This window comes from Zerene cesonia, chromosome 8 (assembly GCF_012273895.1).
Source record: "Zerene cesonia ecotype Mississippi chromosome 8, Zerene_cesonia_1.1, whole genome shotgun sequence".
NCBI classification, from domain to species: domain Eukaryota; kingdom Metazoa; phylum Arthropoda; class Insecta; order Lepidoptera; family Pieridae; genus Zerene; species Zerene cesonia.
Genome location: NC_052109.1, coordinates 4,576,925 through 4,599,880, shown reverse-complemented (window position 1 = coordinate 4,599,880; position 22,956 = coordinate 4,576,925). Strand labels below are relative to the sequence as shown.

General features: G+C 36.8%; 3 protein-coding genes across 3 annotated transcripts in view; 1 reads left to right on the top strand and 2 right to left on the bottom strand.

Annotated features, from left to right (window-relative positions):
- Positions 1-3,604, bottom strand: part of LOC119828403 (RNA helicase aquarius) — a 40,451-nt gene extending 36,847 nt beyond the window's left edge. Inside the window, exons 1-6 of the mRNA XM_038350539.1 lie at positions 3,421-3,604; positions 2,630-2,730; positions 1,971-2,127; positions 1,438-1,648; positions 667-859; positions 122-275 (exon numbers count right to left, since the gene is read on the bottom strand). Coding sequence (XP_038206467.1) covers positions 122-275; positions 667-859; positions 1,438-1,648; positions 1,971-2,127; positions 2,630-2,730; positions 3,421-3,507 — 903 coding nt within the window. The 5' untranslated portion in view covers positions 3,508-3,604. The remainder of the gene's footprint in view (positions 1-121; positions 276-666; positions 860-1,437; positions 1,649-1,970; positions 2,128-2,629; positions 2,731-3,420) is intronic.
- Positions 3,605-3,945: 341 nt separating this feature from the next.
- On the top strand, positions 3,946-10,933 carry LOC119828718 (zinc finger protein 836-like). Its single transcript, XM_038350960.1, has 10 exons — positions 3,946-4,116; positions 4,200-4,362; positions 4,588-4,683; positions 5,151-5,317; positions 5,551-5,723; positions 5,993-6,134; positions 6,548-6,673; positions 7,854-7,978; positions 10,171-10,290; positions 10,840-10,933. Exons 1-10 carry the CDS (start codon positions 3,946-3,948, stop codon positions 10,910-10,912), a joined length of 1,356 nt encoding a protein of 451 aa, XP_038206888.1. The 3' UTR covers positions 10,913-10,933.
- Positions 10,934-11,165: 232 nt separating this feature from the next.
- The window catches only part of LOC119828390, a 23,787-nt gene continuing 11,996 nt past the window's right edge, over positions 11,166-22,956 (bottom strand). The window contains exon 2 of the mRNA XM_038350518.1: positions 11,166-15,010. Within this exon, the coding sequence (XP_038206446.1) occupies positions 14,276-15,010 (735 nt within the window). The 3' untranslated portion in view covers positions 11,166-14,275. The remainder of the gene's footprint in view (positions 15,011-22,956) is intronic.

Below are 22,956 nucleotides of genomic sequence, written 5' to 3'. Positions count from 1 at the left end.
CCTAACCTAACCTATCTCTAGATGCATAATTCATACAATAATCACTCTGTTGAGACGTGAAATGAAGACAAACAAACACACTATAGCATTTATAATATCAAGGAGTAAGGACTAGACTTACTTGCGAAAACAGTTGTCCCTCCGGCCTTCTAGTAAGAGCAGCTAGCTGACTGCGTACCACGAGATGACAGTCATCCATCACGGTGTTGAAGAAACGCCTTGTCGGCAAAAGTGCTTCTAGGTCAATCATCAACTCGAGGAACCGCTCACAGTATCTGGTATAAATATGGTATATTATTAGTATATGTATTTAGATTGTAGTTGTAGAAATAGAATAAAAAAATCCCATAAATATTGCCTTTGTACCAAATACATGTACAAAGGGAGTTGTGTTTGTTACTTGAGGGCTGAACAGATTTTTAGTTTCATGGATTTGTGTACTTAGGGTAAAGTACTAGTCTACACTTATATTAAAGAGAAAAATGTTTTGTACGTCTGTAATGTTTTCACACAAAGACCACCAGATGAATTTCAAAAATTATTTCACCATTGGAATGCTGCAGCTTCCCTGATTGACATAGGCTATATATGTACCACTGGTGAAGCCGGGGGCCTAGCTTTAAATAAATTATTTCTTAGAACAAGGAAATAAGGAAACCAACCAACCTAACTTTATCGTCACTTATATCACCAGTCTCTGGAATGCTCTCTAGTATCCGCATGAACTTGATCATCAACCGCTGCAAATATCTCCGTTCCCAGTTCAGCTTGTCTATCAAGTCAGGCTTATCTTTCTTTTGTATTGCGCGCCAATACTTGCGCCATTTTGGTACGGCTTTGAATTCTTGGTTTCTCCGACCTAAAAATTAATTTAGATTCTTTTTTAATTATCAGATTCATAACAACTTCAATAAGAAAAAGTTATATCATATCTGTGCCTAATTAATGTATATTTAATATTAGATCTTCAACAAATAACCACATATACATGTTAATATTTAACACATCTATTGATATATTTTCCAATATAAAGTTTTTCATGATTTTTTTATCTTTTGTTGCAATTATTGATTTATAAATCTCAAAAATATTGTAAGGGCAATTTGTACGTTTCTTTAGATATTCAATATAAACATAATTGGTAATATAATGTTTAATTTTAGATTAAATTGTATAAAATAATTTTGCTATTTAATTTTGAACTGAATGAAAAATTATGAAAAACAACACAATCGAAACATTGTGATCTAAACAAAAACCTATTGATTTAATTTTTAGTTTTATAGCATTGAAATGCTTTATAAATGAGAAATTTTGAAAGAATAGAAAAAATTCGATCACGAGGCAGGACCTTCTCAAAAACCTATTGATTTTCTTTAAGTGTCAGAATTAACTTAAATTAAATTTATTAATTATTTGGCAACAGCCAAATATTACCTTCTTGTAAACTAATCCACATACTGAGTGACACCAGTCTCTTAACTTGATCTCGGCACAGCTGCACCTCCATACTCCCAAAGCAATGATTGAGAAACAACAGCAATGAGGTCTGCTCCTTCATGTTGTTGCTGGTGTGGTCCTCTGCAACACTGGCTTGGAGCACCTGTTCAAAGAAACCAGGAAAGTGGTCTGGTTTCTTGAGTAGAGCCTGTAATTTATTATGTATTTTTATAATATAAATATATTATATTGAAAATAACATTTTATTTGTAGATTAAAAAACGAAACATGGACATAACCAAACTTAATGCTTAGAAAAAATTGTATTCAGGATTACTGAGATTGAATAGTCAGTAGTAAAGCAATGTAATTTAAAGAACTTTTATATGTTTTATCAAGTTTGCTTTTAATATAACTACAATTAACAAAATGTTGAAATACCTGAAAATTAAATTTATCCAAACCATCACCACTACTCACAAGCAATCTTCTCTATCAATAAAAATTTTAACAACAAAGTGCAAACACACCTGCCAAGCCGGTACTCTTTCTCGAAACTTCTCATTAATCATTACGATGATGGACATCATATGAGAATGTGAGGCCTGGCCAGTTTCATAGTGTGGCCACAAATAGTTCTCCAGGTACTGTGAAAACTCAAGCATCATGATACGCCGGACTGAGAAACTGAAATAAATAATAATAGACAATATATTTCTGAGTACTGATTAATAGTATGGAGGCTAAGAAATTATAGCAGTGTCAAATCTAAATTGATATTTGAACAATATATTTTTGTTCTCTCTTTCTCTTTTTATTTATTAAATAGTAGCAAGAACACGAGATGAATCTAACATTTTATGAATCTAATTTACCTTTACCCTTAAACAAATACAAAAGTCCTTTAAATAGATTTTAACAAATAAAGACTTTTCTTAATATTAAATTAAATTCATAAATACATAATAATTTGGTTGATTAAAACCTTAGTTTAAAAATATTAAGCACTGTTTTGATTTCTACATTCAAATTGGCATGAAACCAGTAATTTTAAAAATAAAAAGGTCATTGAACTTAATCCACTAGGCCAATGACCCTAAAACATTCATTTGTCTACTTCAGTAGGGCTAAGACTGAATATTAAATATTCAAATCCTTATATTTTTTTAAGGGAAAAATTCAATCTTACTTAGATCCAAGGATTTCTGCTTGGTATATTGATTCCACGATAGCAGCATCATAAGGCAAGTGGTTTTCCTTTGTTTGTGGTGCCCAGTACTGGTTTGCGAGCTGAAATAATATTCAACCATATTGATTTTGAATTCAATGAGGTTAGTTGCATAGATTTATGTGGATGATGTGTTATAATACCAGTTGGCTTTCTCACTATTTATAAAGTATTTAAGAAATTGTATTTATATTCCAGAATTTAGTCACGTGTATTGTTTTACCTCATTCTGATAATATCATAGTTATTATGAATACAAAGTGCCAGAATGCATGTGTAGAGTCATGTGCTATACACAATTTGCTTTATATGACTGATATTTTTCCTTTGTTCTTTATCCATGATATTTTTATAAACTTTGAGTTTAGTGTAACTTGAAAGTGGCGAACTGAGAGAGAGTTACAATCCAAGATCTTGTAGCAAACATTTTATAACTTCCACAATTGTGCAATAATAACAGCTCTCCAAAATTAGTCCCCGGTCAATGAATTGTTAATGAAATATAATATTAAAATTTGTTTATCATACAATGCGTACATATAAATACAATATATTACAAAGGATTAGAACTATAACATACATTTACAAGAAATGATTTATTTTATATGACTTTACAACAATATAAAGTATGAAATTCGATAAAATGCATTTTTTGCATTCATTTGATATTTTACTGAACGGATACCGAAGCATTAAAAATATAAGATAAAAAAACACCGAATCGCTAAATAACCTAACTTTTTGTTACTTACGAGTGTTATTCTATCAGCATTTATCTGAGAAAGTGTCGGTAATGGTATTTTTGCTTTATCAGAAGGTGCAGCAACGTCGACCTTCATTTTAAAAATATGTAATTAAACTTTCTATTCAATAAACACACCAAATATACCTAAACTACCATCAGATATCAACATTCAACATCCAACGAATTATGAATCAAACACAATTTACTAATAAAGTTGTGTCACTATCACTGTCAAAATTTTCATGACAGTGACGTATATCAAATTGTTTAGAAACAAATTACGTTTTAGAAAAGCATTGTCTCTTAACTGCTATTATCTTTTTCAGATAAAATAAATATGATATTTACATCTGAATTCAATGAAACTTTAGATATGCATGATCGTTTTGATGCAGATGATCTTCTATTTAGCCATGATGCAACTACGACTTCGATCGTAAATGCAGAAAAAGATCTCATAACCATTACAGAAGAAATAATAACTACTGTAGAAAATAACTTTATTCCTGAACATGCTAGCCATTACTTTACAATGGAGAACGAATCATTTATTGATATGAGTACAATTATTACTCATGATGAAAACTCAGCAATACAGTTAATTCAGGCAGAACACTTATTAAATGACGAACCAACTTTATTAGATGAAAATACGGTTAACCAATTTTTGTTACCATTACCAGCTTCTTCAAATGCAAATGAGGTTTAAACATTTTTTTAATTTTAATCACTGTTTATAATTAAGAAAATTAGTTTTTGTTATTCAAACAACAATATTTTCAGGAGAGTATGAATACTGGACCCGATCTTTTAGCTTTATACTCGTGCGCAATTTGTCATGACATATTTACAAATGATGCTGATTTACTGGATCATACTATTTTAATGCATGCTAGCGATAATTCTGTAAATTCTAAAAATACTAAAATGGCTCCTCAATCTCCTTATAGTGGGAAAGGTATAGATTCTTTTAAGCACCTTTATTATCATTGTGAATTTTTGTGGATTGAACAGTATAAAGCAATGTCCTAAGTTTATAATATTATTACACTTTCACTTCTTTAATCTATCACAGTAACAAGTGTTATCGATGGTAGATTTTTAATACATTAGTAATTATTATCCCTAATAATTGTATATCATTATGTTCTAAACATTTCTGATTCTTACTTAGAATTATCAACTGGCAGTACAAACTTTGATGCCGAATGGCTTGTGTGTTGTCTGTGTGAAAGAGTTCTTTCAACTGCTTTAGAAAACGAACCTACTGGTGAGCTTATTTTTCCGCCATCTTTATTTATTACTAGTTTTCCGCCCACAAAGCGCCCGCGCCGTCAGGGGAAAGTATATACATTCCTGGGGTTTAACCCTATTAGTCCCCGTTTCTCTTGTCCTTAACTATTTTTTTATTAAATTTCATCCAATTTTGCTCAAAGGTTTAAGTGTGACGATGATGTAGATAAAGTTACTTCCGCATTTTTATTATAAAGTAGGGATTTAATATAATGAATAAAAAATTGTTTGCATGCATGTTCCATTTTACGTTAAACTCGCTGAAGCTATTTAGATGGAGATATAGATGGCCTAGAGCTTTCAGGTTAAAAGAGGACTATAACTTATTTCTATGAAAATAAAAATATATAGAAAATTGTATCTGGAATCGTAGTTTAGAATCCCACTACGAACAAGTATAATAACTTTAAGGAAATATGCAATTTATTTTTACTTTATTTACAGAGCAATTATGCTGTATTGACATGAATGGCAAAAGCAGTATTGCACCACGAAAGCTTAGTACAATGTTTGTCTGTGATATTTGTAACTATTTATTTGCTGACGGAGAGGCACTCGATTGCCATAAGCTTAGTTGCTATTCGCAAAACGACCAACTTCCCGGAAATCTTGTGAGATTTAATTCTATAAATTTAAATTACATTACGTTATGTATATTATCTTCATACATTAACTTTTTCTAGTTAATTTTGTAAGGTATTTATTTTAGATGGACAGATTTTTCAAACGTTCAATAAGAAAAATAACAATAATACTCGTAAAAAAGTGTCCATGTTTATACCATTATCTTTTTATTCTGTTTCATACACAGGAAGAATCTATTTTAGAAAGGCCACTACCACAGCATATAAATGTTGTACCATGTACGATATGCGGGAAGCAATGTTTAACAGATGAGGAATTACGAGCTCATGCCGAGAGTCACCGGACCAGCCGCGGTCGACGAGCGTACACGCCCAGTAACAGTTCCAAAATGTGGAATTGTGGATCTTGTAACCAACTCTTTGCTACTGCGCGGTAAATCGATCTACTATTTTTACTACAATATCATAATATCAATATTTTAAGTTGATATACTTTCCTATGTATTCCAATTTCTTGCTCTAACTTATACACTGCATTCCCCTCCATACCTACAGGTACGTTCGTAGCTACTATACTAAACTGATCACCACTTTTTTTTACTTACTATTCCTGTTTTGTCTACTATATTATATCATGAACGTATTTAAATGGAAGCTCTCTTAAAATGTCTCACAAATCATATTAAATTTATTATTTATTAGAGAGCTATATCGTCACAAACGAGGCGAAGACCGCCCGCCCGGCTCACCTGTGATGGCGTATGTCTGCGAAGAGTGTAATAAAGAATTGGGCAGCATGTGCGCGTTGCACACACACAAAAAGATGCACAAAGTATCAAAACCAGTAAGGATACTATATTCTCAAATACGTGTCTAACCATTTTGAACTCGAGACTCAACTCCCGTGGTACCTGAATAAAGAGTAGCCTATATCGTATGGCCTTTGTATGTAGAGTATGGTTTTTATGGTCTGAGTATTGAGTATTTTGATAAGGATTTAGAACATAGTCATAGTCATAGTTAGTTTCATACAAATCCATGTTTTTCGTAAATCAGTTCCAAATAGCTATCCATGTTTAAATGCATGAATAAATTTTGACGCAAACGAGTACTGCAAGCTTTGTCCAGAAAATGTAACTTTATTCCGTCTTCGTCGTCCTCACACCTTAGCCTCTAGCTTCTATAACATCAGTATAGATTTTTAAATGAGAGATCTTACGAAGCATTTTTTTTTTCCCAATACACGGTCCGTTATAGGGCTACCCGTGTCGAGTGTGCGGTCGCCGTTTCAACCAATCAGGACACTTGGCCATCCACATGAGGATGCATACTGGAGAACGACCATATCCATGTGATCTTTGCTCCAAAGCATTTAAAGTCAAGGTTAGTATTAACGGATTATAGTTCGCTTAATGATTTCAATGAATATTTATTTATTAAATGGCCTAATTTTTTGCAAAGTCATATCCGCCATATCCATATCTTCGAGTGTGGAAATTAAATAGGCACGTGTAGAGGACAACGACATTAGAGGTATTGAGTAATACGAAGTATGAGGAAAATTAGGCATTAATCTTATAAATGGCATTACTAAGTTTCAAAGGAACATAATATATTGCATTTATAAAAAAATATATATATTTATTTAAAGACAACTTGTAAAATATAGCAGGATAGGATATAAAAGAGTTAAATATTGTTGTAATTATTCATATTATTTTTGCAAATCATCCGAAAATTACTAGCGCCTACGGTTTCTCACCAAGACTGGCTTGTGTAACATTGTTCAACATAAATTGTCAGGTGTCAGTAAATATTATTTTAAAGCATTTTGAAATTAAAGTTCCAATCGGGTAGTTATGACTCACGTTATTGTGAATCCACCATTCCTGTATAAAATTTCTACCTCTATAGCATCCTCATCAAGTATTTTTTTTTAAGAGATTTTTTGCACATATCTTTCTCCAATGCTGCACTTACCTACCTATATATTAAAATTCGCACAATTCTGTACAGTGCTCCACGCGTGAAATTGTTAAAAAATAGGAAGTGATAGTTACTTTTGGATGAGTGATATGAATTTCGAAGTTTGGATACTTCGGAATTAACATTGATATACAGTAGTATATATAGGTCACTATGATTGCACTTTTAAACTGGAATTTCTTTTTTCCGACATTTTAATAGTGCTTACATTTTCGATAGTGTATAAGAGCTTATATTACAGTGCACAAAAAGTGTCATACTTATCATACGTATAACTTTGGTATCATACCAATGGTTATTAATTTAAAAAATATTGCCAAGATATATAAGCGACGGTACCTTTTGGCTAACTAAATTACCCTTTGTAATTTCGCATGTGCGTTTGACATAGAGATAATTGTAGCAGTTGCTTCCCATAATAACATACTCCAACTGAATGATTGCTATGATTTAATTGTTTACAATCAGCTACTTCTTTTTCTGTACCTATAATAACCCCTCTAATAAAAAGCGAGCACATCCCCTTGCTAGGCGTTGGCCATCAATAAGCAGTTCCCAGTAGTTTTTCCCGTGGCAGGTGGAGCGAGACGACCACCGGCGGACGCATACGGGCGAACGGCCCTTCGCGTGCACAGCCTGCCCCAAGACGTTCACCGCTGCCGCACGCTTGCGTGAGCATGCGCGCATACACACCGACCAAAGGTTAATGTAAACTGTACAAGTATTTACAATTAATTTAACAATCTTATACAGGTACGGATTGTCTGAACCGCTTGATCGAGACGCATTTGACTCATGTGACTTAATCACTTGAGTGACTGACGGGTGGGAATTTTAACGCAATCGAAATGGGGAACGAATGTACGTTAGTAACTTATTATTAGCGAGTACCCTAATCAAACGTGTTACAAAGTCTAAAAAAATTATCCGCAATTAGCTCTACGGATGTATGCTGTTGTTTGCTGCTTACAACCAGGCAACAATGTCTGCTCGTTTGCCTTCCTCAAAATGATTATATGAGGATATTACAAGTTAAATTTTCTAAGAATGTAAAGTCGAAATAAAAAGTCTTGGAGTAATTTTCACCGCAAAACAAAATGTCGTTAAATTGTACAAGATTAACAAAATAATAAATAATGTATGGATATATAATTTAATCAAAACCCAATCATTTAATTATTAGTAATCAAAATAATAGCGAATAATAAACAATAATCCTATAAGACACAAATAATTTTCGGTTAGTCCTTTAACAGCAAACTTTATTTTACCATAATTTATTGGAGAAATAAATATATGTATTACATTTATTTCCCGTAGTTTATTTTTTCTTTCCTTGTTCTCGTACTATATATATTTGTACAGTTGGTATATAGTATATGCTATAATGTAAGTGCTTTGGTTATATATATAAATATAAACAAGAAGCTGGCGTATTCGTTGTTAAGTGTTTCTTTGGAGGTAGATACTTATAGTATACTGTTCCGAATTCCTATTTAATGTAGCGTTAAAAACTTCTCATATTGTGATTACATACCCACATCATAAAAACGATATGCGTATCGTTTTGTTTATTACGAGAATTTAATTTAAATTATATATTTAATTATATTCATTGTACATAGGCATATGAATATGTTGATAATATTTGAGTACATGCTACCTAAATTAACTCAATAACATGTTATTATTTAAAGTGGCCAAATTAGAATAATAAATTCAACGATTTTCTTCAAAAATAATAAATTCTGCTATCTATCCGTGGGTCGATCAGACGAGCCGAGGACGAAGTTCTCGATATAAACTTCAGTCTAAAAATATATTGAGCAACAAACGAAAGATGGCGCTAGTTGTTTCGATTGTAAGCTATTTCAATTGCCGAAAGCGCGGCAAATCAGATATAGTAAGTCATGTATGAAGAACTAATTGAAATTGTTCCGAGGAAATATAGTTAGGTATGAAACAATAATAATATACAGCTATTATCTCTTTATATAATTCCCTTATTAACCAAATTATTTGTACATTTAGCGCTTAGTACATTTCCTATTTCACTTCCACTTAAAATTTTTCTTGATCATCTATTATTTAAAACACTATACTAATGACAATAAAATAAAAATCATTTAGGGGCATCATTGACACTCTCAATTAATATAAATGGTACTAATGAGAATAATCATCAGTCTGAAATGTGATTTCTTTATTTTATTTTACTATTTTCTACTTCTTTCCGATTAATTGAATATCAAGTCGATCGTCCTTTAAAAACGCACTGTTCGTATGAAAATGTGGCATTAGTTATTATCATATTACAGTACATCATTAATAATTATTTATGAAATAAATTTTAATCGCTTAACAGTAAATTATTTTATTGGGTCAAAATCAAATAGATTAATTAATGCATATTGTATCTATATTATAAACATGATATTTTGAAATGTTTTCATAAGCTTATAGATTTTGCTTACAAATTATGCCTATCCTTATGTTTCGCCTTATGATATTTAAGACGGTGTTTTTTTATTCTATCACGGATTGAAGCCCCGACCCCTAGGTCAAGTTTAACGCTCGACTAGCTTGAGTCTAGTTAAACAGTATTATGGGCCTATGTGTTATGGCGTTAGCAAATAACATTTTAATAGGTAATTAGGTGTGAATAGGAAAAAAATATTTATTTGTTTTTGATTGAATGATTTCACACAACGATTCATAAAGCCTTATAGTTTTGATGTATTTTGGCTTAACAGTTTTACCAAAGAGTCGCCACTGTATTTGAAAAACTATAACTTACATTTGATGGCGGGCTTTATCGTTACAGAAAAAAAAAAGTTTTAAATAAAGAACTTCCATTGTTTCTGGGCAGTTCATTTAATCTATCACCTATATAGGCCCTACCGTTGCGATATTTGCGGCGCGGCGTTCCGGAGGCCGTACGCGCGCACCGTGCACACGCTGATCCACACGGGGCAGAAGCCACACGAATGCAACGTCTGCGGCACGGCTTTTAGGTACCCTAGTAACTGTTGGGGCTATAAATGATCCCGCGGAATCACGCGATATAGCCAATAGGTTGAATCATAAATGTATGTGGACCAAATTTCCTACAGATAAGCCAATATTTTATTTTCTATTCTAGCTATCTTTATACTAAAATTATGATCAGCATAATTCGCACAGCTTTGGTCCGGGATGAAAAATAGTATAACCTAGCTTTACCACAGCTTACACATAGCTTTATATTTAATGCACATTATGGTTGTATACGTGGTACATATACCAAAATATATTTTTTTTACAATTTTTACCTGTCTGTTTGCTCCGGCAAACTGATGAACCGTATTTGAAAGGACTTAGACTGCCGATAGATAAGTAAAATAATATCTGTTCAAATAAATAAGAAAATGAATGTCTCTCTACATAAAAAAGGGAAGATTTTTTGAATGAATATCTGACTCAGAGTAAAAGATGATCTTATCTTCCGTCGGTATATTAAATTGTTTCTTTCAAAAATCCTTTTTCATATTGGTAAAAAATTGGTTTATTGTTTCTCTGATTAGGCGTTCTGGAGACATGTGGAAACACAAGCGGACTCTACACGGCATCCAACCAGAGGTGGAGGCGAAAATGTGATTTAAAATGAGTGTTGCTATTTATATATCTTCTTATTAATTATTTATTGATAAAAATGTGTATTAGGAAAAAGTGCCAGTGTAAATGTAGTAATATTCTGTCTTTCTATAAGTATTTCTTTGAATATGTAGTGATTCTAGGCAGATGTTATGATAAATAAAAGTCTTAAATTCTTCAACAGTAAATATTTATTATAAAAATTGCTCTTATAGCCACATTTCTGTTTCTATAATATATATAATATTTATGTTCATTCTTTGTGCCATTGTTTCACAAAATTATTCCTGTTCTTGTTATTTTCGACACAACAGCTTAAACAATATTAATATATTACAATATTTCTTACATTAGAACACCGAGAACAATTTTGGATGACTCGTAACATGAGGAACGTACTAACAATTCGATGTGCAATCTGAGTACACTCAAAATTGATTTCGCGATTTCCTAACGAGTATTCTTCTAGTAATATACACAAACGTTTTAATATAAATCCTGTCATTTTTTTGGTAACCAATGGCAATGAAAACACTAAGAAAAATTACACTTATATAAGGATTTTTACAAAGTTACGTATGATGACGCCGTGGACGTTTCTTTGAAATGTCCTCGACTAGAAGACGGATGTGACAACAGTCAACTCGCACAATAATTATTGCTGTATTTCACAACACAATGCGCGGCGCAGGGCTCGCCAACTGATTCCATAATAATTCAAATGATAACCACCTGCTATTTATAAGAAAACTGTTATAAAAAGCGCCTTTGAAGCATCAACACTCACGGCTTGGCTTAAAACTAAATCTTCACATTCAGTGTCACTTGTTCAAAGTTCAAAGGCGTTTTTCATAATTTACAAGGAAAGTCAGTGCAATGTTTATCTCTACAGGTTTTTGGAATTTCGATGCATATTTTACATAATTCTGTACACTATTATAATGACAGGACAGTCGATGAAAATATTGAAAATTTGTACACGATTGCAAGCATTCAGAATGAGCACATGATATTTCTGTCCCACAATGTGTTATTTTATTTTAAATTCATTATTTTATTTAATCATTTCAAAGTCTCATACATCAAACATTTTATAAATATTATTTATTTTAAGTACAGTTTTAGAATCCAGTCAGCAATTGTTAATTAATTGTGCAACAGAAATTTCACGGTAAAGTGTGTCAGTACAAAATGGGTTCGTGTACGTCATAGAAATATATCCATAATTCACTAACTTACTTAAGTAAACCATCACAACCAATCATACGGACATATTTAACAAAAATATCTAGGTAGGTACGTATGAAAACTAATGAGTTCAATAAAAAGATACAAGAAATCATCATAATTTATAATGCATCACCGAGTTTAGAACCCATGAATTTAAACCTAACTAGACAATATCGGAGTCTGTACTGGCAATATTTGTGACATCTTACTATAAAATGCAGCTTGTAACTTTACGTGTGTGTACTCCAGTGCCGGGCGAGGAGGTCCCGCCAACAATAACATCATCTGAACTTCACAAACGATATCGATTAAATTATTAATTTACATAATTTATTTACAATCGCGTATCACCGCGCTATAATGCCCATCTCCGTAAATTTTATATGTACACTAAATTTAAGAACATAGTTTTCTCTCATTAGCTACCGAATCACAATTCAAATATTAGATTAATTGACAACGGTGGACAAACATGCGCCGGAGCACTAATGCATCTTATTTGAAATTTGTACTTTGTTCTACTAAATGTCGTGATGTATGTTTGGTCCATGTAGTCGCAATTCCGTGTATCGCGCCGGGCGACGTGCTACCAGAAGTGCGTTCGGGAACAAAAATTAACCTATTGTACAAAAATAATTGATTTCGATGTAACCCGAACTAAATTTGATTGGAGTGTCGCCGCAGCGATTGATTCCGACCGCAAATCCTGATAACACATTCATTAAGTCCCATTTCACGCGGGCTGCTCACAACCCGAAGCTACTAATGAGAGAACGCATCATTGCCGTGCCACCGGCTGTCGCGATGGTGCGGCACTCTCGTGACTAGATCTCTCTTGTTAGAAGCGACGGGTTGTCGCCGATTATTAAAATCTTATCATTCGATGTCTCAAATCTGTTTACCCATTACCGTAGCCTATTTTGTTTGTATCGCTCGCTCGCTATTACGAATCGAGATGGCGTCGGCCTCCTGGCAGTGGAACTGTATAAAACTATATTACGGACTGCAAATGAAACGCATTTTACTAATAGTCGATTAAACGTTAGGAACTGTATGTGAGTAGTAAGTAATTATGAAAAAATATCATTAATATTCACAATGTAAGTAGTATTTAAATAATGTAATGTACTTAATAGTAACGGTATTAGTAAAAATTACTTCCAGCAACAGAAGGCCGTCGCATCTTTGGACAGAACGTGAACGTTACCAATTCCTGATGATTTAAGTACAACCGTGACAGTGTTTATTATCATAAGTATAAATTTATATTACAAATTCCAATCGCCAAGTGCGTGTCAATCGTGATACTTTCATTGCATTCAGTAACAGTAAGGCTGTTTAATTGACCACCAGTCACAGTGCCATAAAGATATATCGGATGCGGAAATAATGAAAGTCCATCGATTTCTTAAGTACTTATCAATTAATAAATTACAGTTTGTTCTCAATCGTTTACAAATAGTGAGCAGTCAGCGACGCAGCCGCCGCGCTCGCACCAACATTCGGCACATGTCCATACACACAGAACTGGCGACCGCCTCGCGCTCGCGTGAAGCGTGCTCTCAGTAACAAGGAACGGAAAAATAGTAACACAATAATGTTTTGGTAATATCTCGCTCATGGTCAGTAGGGCCGACCACGCTTCAGCGAACGGCGAGGCCGTAGGACATAACCCATAGTCACGCCGGTCGACATATTTTACAGAAAATATCAAGACAGAAATAATTTCAAATACTCCTCATATCCTCTTTTAACATAATAAATATAGCATTTATCTAATTATACACAATAATTTCAACAAAAATTTCAAACATGTCGGATCTAAACGATAAAACGTCTTCGGCTAAGTCACTTGTTGCAGTTCAGAATTCACTTAAAGAAATAAACCTATCAAAAATAACTCGGCTCGCGATAAAGTCCCGCGTCTCGAAGCTAGCACCTTCCCATAGTGAATTACATAATACTAACTACTGACTGCGCGTTCGCGTCGCGTCACGGGGCGGGCGGCGCCGACTAGAAGAGCCGCGCGGGCGGCGGGGCCGCGCCGCGCGGGCCGGGCTCAGCTGGCGCGCGCGGCCGGCGGCGTATCACAGGCGCTCAGGGGGGCGCGGGCGCGTCCTGCCCGCGCGCCGTGCACTAACTCGTCGGCACCAGCAGCCGCACGAAGCTGTCCTCGCTCCAGCCCCAGTCGTCGGGCCACGTCTCCTCGGGGGGGTCCAGCGCCGACCGCGACGAGAGGCTCAGCACGGAGCCCCAGTCGATGGTGCGCTGCTCCTCGTCGCCGTAGCCGGAGTCCCGGTCGGGCTGCGGGGGAGCGGGGAAGGGCGTCGCGCGTCCCGCGGCCGGGTCGCGCGCTCCGAGCAGCTCGCAGCGCGTCACGCCGTTCGCGACACAGGCGGGTTCGAAGGGCGCTTCTTCTGCGCTCTCGCGTTCCATTTCGCGCTCGATGCCGCGCAGCGTGTTGCATACTAGCACAGAGCGGCGAAGGGAAGGGTCCGCGGTCTGGCGGAAGCGCGCTAACTTGAGCGCGCAAAGGTTCATCATCTTGAGTCGCCTCTCGCGGTAGCATCGTCGAGAGGCGCAGCGGCCGGCGGCGCGGCCGTCGCAGCAGGCGCGCGCGGCGGCTCCGCCGAGCTCCAGGTAGGACTTGCCGTTCTCGGCGCGGATGGTGTCGTGCGCTCCGCACCAGCCGCCGCACCAGCGCCGGCGGCAGGCGCGCCGCTCCTCCTCCTCCCGCCAGCAGTCTCCGCCGCCCGCGCCGGCGGCCACGGCTTCCAGCCGCGCGATAGAATCTTCCCAGCGTGCGACCTTGCCGCCGCCCTCGCACGGGGAGCTGGCGCGCCGCTTGGCGCCGCACCCGCCACCCGAGCCCTGTAATGCAGAATTCAAGCATTAATAATATGAACATGAGCCACTGTAATAGAATGATCGATATATTGAAATTTCCATTGAAACATTTCTATTTAAAGAAATTTTTACGGGAACGGTTTTTGTAAATTTATTAACTATTGTTCTTTGGATTTTATGGCCATGGAAACCATTGATATAAGAACAATAAAATAAAATGTTAAGAGACAAATCTGTTTTGTATAAAATCAATTTCTAATACTACCAGTAGTAGTAAGTGAAACTCTGAAACTGTAAGATGTTTAATTTAATCTGGTTATAATTGTAACTTTATTTCAAAAATTATCATTATATCTACCGTACCATTTAAGGATTAATTCGAAATACAAAGATCAAAAGTGATATCCTGAGAGCAACCGAGTCTATACTGTGTTAAACATCGCTCGGGGTACCTGGGGTTGCACAGGGTTCTATTGTGAAGGGACCCTTCCCTTTTTTTGGGTGCAATATGCTTTCGGGGCGCTACCCCAGTGGGGCTCTGGCCAGGTAGATCCGTGCGTCGGAATACAACTGTGGGATTTAGGTACAACTGGCGTTCGCATTCTTCGACTTAAATTGTTACCTCACAAAAGATTTTAACGAGCATTACCCTTCTTTCAAAGTCTTTTCTGTTATAAACTACATTTTCCTCCTATTTTATCCTTCTTTGACACTATTAAAGCTTAGAATACTAGGTTTAACTAATACCACATTTAAAAATAACAAAAGTTAAAATAAAAATCATATTGGTTGCAGGTACCATGTGATTTTGAAGTTATAATTCGAAAAGATTTCTTTTATAATAAATTAAAAACCACAATATTCAGTAAATAACATATATCTTCTGAAAATAAAACAGCTTAGAGTAAAATCTTACTACTGGTGAAACTTGAAAAACGAGCCGATCTATCGTAACAGCACCTGCGTCGATAATGTATACGTGAAGCTTTGTGTTGCTGTAATACTACGAAGTCAATTTACTGTTGTTTAAATAATTCCCTACTTCGACAAATTAAACACTAGCAAATGCATACTGTTATTCCTAATTAATTAATAAAAATACATCAGATATAAAACTCTACATGTACAACTTGTATATGCTCTAAGAAATTTACTTAAATACAAAATGCATAACTATTTATAGACCTATAAAGATGTGGAAAATTATCAAACTTATAGCTAATAGCATTCAAATTTTGGATTTTTTAAGGAACATTATACATCGTGAAAGTAAGCACAATATACTCAACAACTTTATAAATAACAGTGTTAACCTAATCCAGTTGGTATATAATTTAACAATTACTTAAGCTAGCTGCGCAATGCTAATGTGGTAGAAAAAGTAGTAAACTTTACGTCCATCGGGCGGCAGATGCCTTTGCACCTGTCACGTATAGGTGGCACGCTTTTCTACGCGAAATAATTCAAACATCCACTGACTTTTTAGGACTTCTTACTAAAAATAACAAAAAAAAAAGCATTCCAATATATGAATATTGCAGGAAAAAGGTTCTACATTTGAATTGAATAAAATTTTCGTAATTTAAATCTTTACCGCGCAAATACGCATAAGTACGCGTAGTCACACGGTACGGCGCTGCTCATTGCTCCGTTGACTCAACGATCACTCATCACTAAACTGTAAATAATTATTTTACGTCACCCTCTTTATCGCTCTACGAAATACGCTCATAATACATTGTCTGCTTTTAGTTTTGTAGAGTTTATAATAAATGTAAAATTTTAAAAGTAAAACTTCATACGAACACAATTTTATTTAGTATTTATACAGCGATTCAGCTTGGTATAAGAAGCGAGTAAAATAGCGGTGTCGTCGCCAGCGCTGGCGCTCATGAAAATAAATTTAGTATATGACGTCGGTGCCCTGGCGTTGCCGCATCGCCTCGTGGAACGTGGCCGTGCGACGTTGCCGCGCCGTTCGCTCTTTCTAATCTTGTCGTAAAGTTCTTTTTCTGATGCGCAGCGCGTCGCTTGTTCTGTCCATTCGAAACTTGAAAATGTCTGACGTTTATTTTATCGCTCTTGTCACATACTGCTGCATTTTATAGCCTAACTGCTTAGTATAGAACTTTAGCTTTATGAATTAAATATAATATAATTATATATTCTCCTTGCAATTAATGTATATCCGACATAAAAAAGAATCATATAAAGAATAGAAAAACGTATATGTTTAACGTATAAAATTATACGGAAAGGTAGGAAAAATTTCGAGCAACCAGGCGAGTCGAACAGACTTTCTATGGCATTGTGAAGAACGAATAGATAGCGGCACAGCATTGCCTCAGAGCGCGCTTAACCATGTCGTTGTCGAGCAGACGAGGGTCGAGGCGGAGCGCAGTACGGTGCGGGCGAGGGAGAGGTTGCGGGGGGCTGCGGCGGGAGGGGCGCGGTGTTGTGCTAGTGTGCGAGCCTGGCGCTGCACGTGCACGCGCACACAGACGCGCTACATAATAACATCGCGTAGCGGCCGTCCGCTTCTATCTAGCGCTACAGCTACCTACGCTCCAACGAGCTCTGTATTATAGTCGACTATAAAATGGGGTAGATAGCGTGGGGTGTAGCTCTACATTATAAAGCGAGGCTATGCAAGAAAACATTTCGTTACTTCTCTACTTATTTGACATTATTCAAACGATACTTTTATGTGGAAACGTTGACTATCCTTTGAAAAAAAACGGTTGAACACTTATAAATCTCTTTTAATAAATAAATTAAATTAATAAACCATCGTTGGTTTAATTAAAAGGCTGCATTATAAAATTGAATGTGAAATTCTTTCTTTCTTTCAAATGTAAACAACGATGAAAGCATATTGCGAATGCTTTGATTTTTATAACGCTTCCATTGTAAATGTACAAACACGATAATAAAACGGCGTAACGATATTTACTACAAGTGATCTACATAGTATCTTTTGTGCTCCATTCATAAATTTCATAGCGTGAAGAGGTGTTAATCCGCAATATCGAATCGAGTCGATTGAATGACCGATTACCGAGAACCGTTTCTTTCCTGTACAATAGAGCTATGGAACACGTGATCGAGCTGTAGTTTCCATTCATTGAAGGGGTGTTCGGACCTGCTTGCCTTGTTTACAGGTGGCTGAAGATTAGATCGAGATAGCTCCGACACAAACGTGCTTAATGCATCAAACCCTCGATTGTTTCCGAGCTTCCGATTATTATCTCTATCACGATGAATTGATCTTCCTAATGGCTTCATGAAAATTTCTCGTTTACAATTTTGTGTATTGTTATCTATATTTTTCATGAGAGAAATTATTAAACTTTTTTTTTAGTATCAAGCATATTGTGATGACAGCTACATAGAATCAAAAATAATTATGTGAGACGTATATTTACACCTACAATAATAATAAAATCAACAACCAAACATTTTTGTTTATTAGGAATGCAAAACTGCAAACCATCATGATTTTTTAAATTTAATACATTGTACATAACTGATATCTATCTATAGTACCAATACGAAAATCATAATCAGTAAGATACTGTATACTGATTAAAATTTTATAATATTGTGAAATTCCCCAAGAATCTACTGATACTTTATTAATATTTCCACGATACAAAGTGGAAGGCGTTTTCGGGTCGCACATTTGAGCGTTTGCAAGCAGCATAACCAAGGCAGCTCAGCCGGTCTGTGGCACGCACATTTCCGTGAGCGGCGAGCGAGGCCGCGTCGCGATGTGTGCGTGTGTGTATACGTGCACGCTGGCGTGTGTGCGCACAACCAGTCTTACATCCTGTTTGGTGGCCCGTCGCTCGCGCAGCTTCGAATACACTTTAGAGCTTTTTATTTCACTTCTGCTCCGTTTAGATCGGTTTTAATGCTGCCCCTTTTATTGGGGCATCGAATGTTTTAAAATTATTTATATTTCGACGATGTAACCATAATATATTTTTTTAAATATACACATATTTTTGAAAATTTTAATTCTCTTTTTACTTTCTAAACTATATAATAACTATCGCTATGTATGAGATCACGATCAGAATCAACATTGAATATTTTAGTGATCATTAAAAAAAATACTGATTATAACCTATTTATGTAGCATTCGGACCACAATAAGGAGAATTGGCCGAGTACCGTTACGAAAGTGCGCGGTGAGGTTGAACAATTTAAGTGTGATGAATACAAAAAAAAAGTTTACGCATACCGTTAAGAAACAAACAAAAGGAATTCCACAGGAATGTGTTCCCGCATAAAAAGTAAGGGTATTCCCGAAACGCATTGTTTACAATGTGCAGAGGCGCGTGCGAGACGTGGCGTTATGCGTTTATTATGATGAGCGACTTGCCACTTGATGCAATGAAAGGGAAAATTGTAGTTTTTTGTGTGGCGATGACGCATTCGCTTCCCCGAACCTCGCCTCGCTTGGAATGTCGGTTGCGAACGCGCGTTTGCAGCCGCCTGGTGGAATGTTTCCTCTTGCCTAGTAAAACCTGCTCATACAAAACTCCTTTACCTTCAGTGATAGGAAGCTATCTTTAAATATTTAAACAAACGCACTTGCAGGAAAGTTTATGTTTATTTAATTTGCACATTTGGGTACATTGATTCGGACACGATTTGAACTCTACACAGCGTTAACCTGATATTTGATTAAAAATCATTACTAAAATCATAAATACATTAACTATAGTCTATACAATTGTATGTATATAGTCTATACAAGTGTATGCGTATAAAATATGGTAAGCAAGTTGTGTTTTTTGCTTTTAATTCTATACGTATGATTTGCAAAATTTACAATATCAGCTTTCTGTTTATTCATAAATAGATTGAAACTGCTGCCTTATAATACATACTTTTTTACAAATAGTTATTCGTATGTATACGACAATCTTACTACAAAGTTAACAACATATTTATTCCTGGAAAATACTTGACTGTTTTCTTTCTGAATCGGGATCAAGGCTACATACGCTGAAGCTATACAACTCTTAAAACCTATGTTGCATAAGAGTGAAATCTCGTACTGGCTTCTTGTTCTGGGTTGTTATTACATGCACTTTTAAGTTTGATTTGTTTCATGAATGGGGTAACGGTTGGAGCTTGACACTGACATTGTTAGACTCGAGTACGTAGTACATAAATCACTGCAATCCACAGGGCGAAGTGTTTCACGCTCATTTAAGATAATAAATCAGAAACCGCGGGCGTGAGCGACCCGATAATGACGTCACTGGCACGTATCTCGGAGAATCCCCGGAAGAGAATAAAATAAAAATGTCACGTAGCGATCAGCTGTCGGGCGCGAGCGTGACGGGAGGGCCGCACCGCAGCGATACGCATAACGACGCCGCAATAAAACTTATTTTTATGTTTTTCGCTTACAATGGCCGCGCGAAGGTCGAGCTATCTAAATGGGTCAATACACTCTGCGTAGTACGAGCGAACACGTGCTCCCGCGTTTGTAAATAGCGAGATATCGGCCGATTGTTGCAGTGATTAATGGGGGCGCGTAATGACTCGGCGCCGGCCGCCGCCCGCGCCGCTCGCTAATGTGCCCGTTCATTCATCGCCCCGACACTATTATTTGCCGACGGAGATGGTTTTGTTCACATTCCGGTAATCGATGCGACGACATTAGGGCGATGCCCAATGTCAAGGTTGCACTTGATATGCGCACTCACCCGTCACTCGTTACGTCACCTACACTTAGCCCCCTCTCTAGATATATTTGTTATCAGTCTATTGTGCTCTCTGACAATTTTTGACGTAATCGACATCGTCTTTATTCTGATTTGTTTACAAATAATATCTTTTGTATTGTGTGCACGCTCTTAAGCAAATGGTTAATATTTCAAGTACAGTATATCATCATTCTTATCTTTACTCTTCACCCAGGATTTCATACATATTCTATTCTACACCAAACATTACAAATTCAATTTGAAGCATATTATATAAATGTAAATAAGGTCTAGATGTATGATATCGTTGTACTGTGTATTATCAAACATTTTTATAAAATTTCAGAAGTTTACTTTCGTTTACAGTCAAACAATGTGAAGCGCCAAATCAGACAGCTGTTTCGTCGTGAAATACGACACTGCAGAGTTAACACTCATGTAGTACCTAGGTGAGCCCTTCGTGTGGGAGCAATCGACAGCCGCGATAAGGGCGAGGTCACGGTTATCAATGGCGGTATCTCCATACGCGTTCGGCCACGACATCTCGCGCCCATTCACTATGAGGAACCCCCCGCCCTCACCCGCGTCCTGTGCCCACCCCGTACTTCGCGGTGCATCCATGCAACAAGTTAGGTGTCTTGAAGAAGTTCATAAACTACGTGTTAGGAAACTAGGGCCCTAAATTATATTCCCACCGCCAAACCATCGGCAGATTTTAAAATTGGCTTCAGAGTTGTGAATCGTCATTATTGATTGACTTCATTGTAGCGATTCGAAATAAAATGTAACCCACACACCCAAACGCTGATCAACCGAATAAAATTCTAGTGAAACACGCTGGTACATATTTTCAGTGATGCCCAATTAAATATGGATGTGATTGAAAAACGCGTGTCCGGTAACGAGCGTGTACATAATTGGTGGGCGGTGGAAGCCTGGAGTGACCCAGTTGCGTTGCCCGGCGACCCGGGTGTCCCGGCCGAGCTCCCTCTGCCCCCACGCCCCACCCTGCTCCCGTCGCACTAAATAACCTGCCCGAAAGCGACACCTTAACAAAGGTCGTTCAACCGTCACAGGGTACTTTGCTCTTGTGATTTTTCATATGTGATATTCGACACCAACATCCCACTATGTACCTCGGTCCATGAAAGGCTGAAGAGCAATCAAGTGTTGTCTATTTCAGGAAAAAATAATTCAATTATTATAGATTCGACTCGATGGAACAGAGAGGTTAAATTTGTAAATCCAGTTTCAGTTTCAGACAAATAATGAAAAATATAGCGGCGAAATTCAAATACATTTAATTGTTAAAAGTCGGGTTTACCGACTGCCACCCTAAGACGACGACTCCTTAAAGGGCGGAGGGGGATCGAGTAGAGTTGTATTTCTCCGAACTTGCGCAAAATTTCACTTTCTCTGAAGATGTTATGCGTAAAGTTAGCCACCCCTTTACTCCCGTCTTCGCTAACAAACTTTTATAAAATAGTTTCTCGTCTCTTTAAACATTTATCATCAGCAGTTCTGGCCTATTAACGCACCATTCTATACAGAGAAATTTATACTGAGTACAAAAATATTATATGACGAGAAATTTCTTTCATTTTATATCGGGCTATATGCAAGATTAAAAGTTTAACTAAAAACAAAACTTGCAGTAAATTCGCAGAGAGCGCTTTTCACCCTCTGTGTGACATCGTTATCTTAGCAAATTCTAACCGAATAAAACATAAAAACGTACGTCAAAAAAGTCCTTCTACTCACAAAAACCCTACTGCCACCTCGCCCTCTCTGAAGTTATAAAACACTGAAAGCAAGCGAATGAGGCGCAGTGTTCTCGACCTTATTCCTTATTGTCAGAGCTCAAAGTGGTGTACGTCGAGCGCACACGAAAGTCTCGTGGCTGAAAGGCGAGCACACGAGCGTAGAAGGTTTAAAGCAAAATGAAAGCCGACTTCGCTCTTAATTCACCAGTACATAGATGCGGCATACGAACGTCGATAGAGCTCCCCCGGCCGCCTCGCCCACCCGCGCCGCCCACCTCCATGCCGGGTATAAATAAGGGGGAAAACTCCGGTTAACAAGAGAGTGAGCACCCTCCCTCGCGGCATCGCTGGAAGGGAGAATTAAGGGGGTTGCGGCGAAGGACGAATTAAGGAGATGAGAGAGCACACGCTCTCGAGACGAAACGTCATGCCAAGCGGGGAATTATAGAAAAAGCTTCTGAATACTGCAATTGCTCACTTT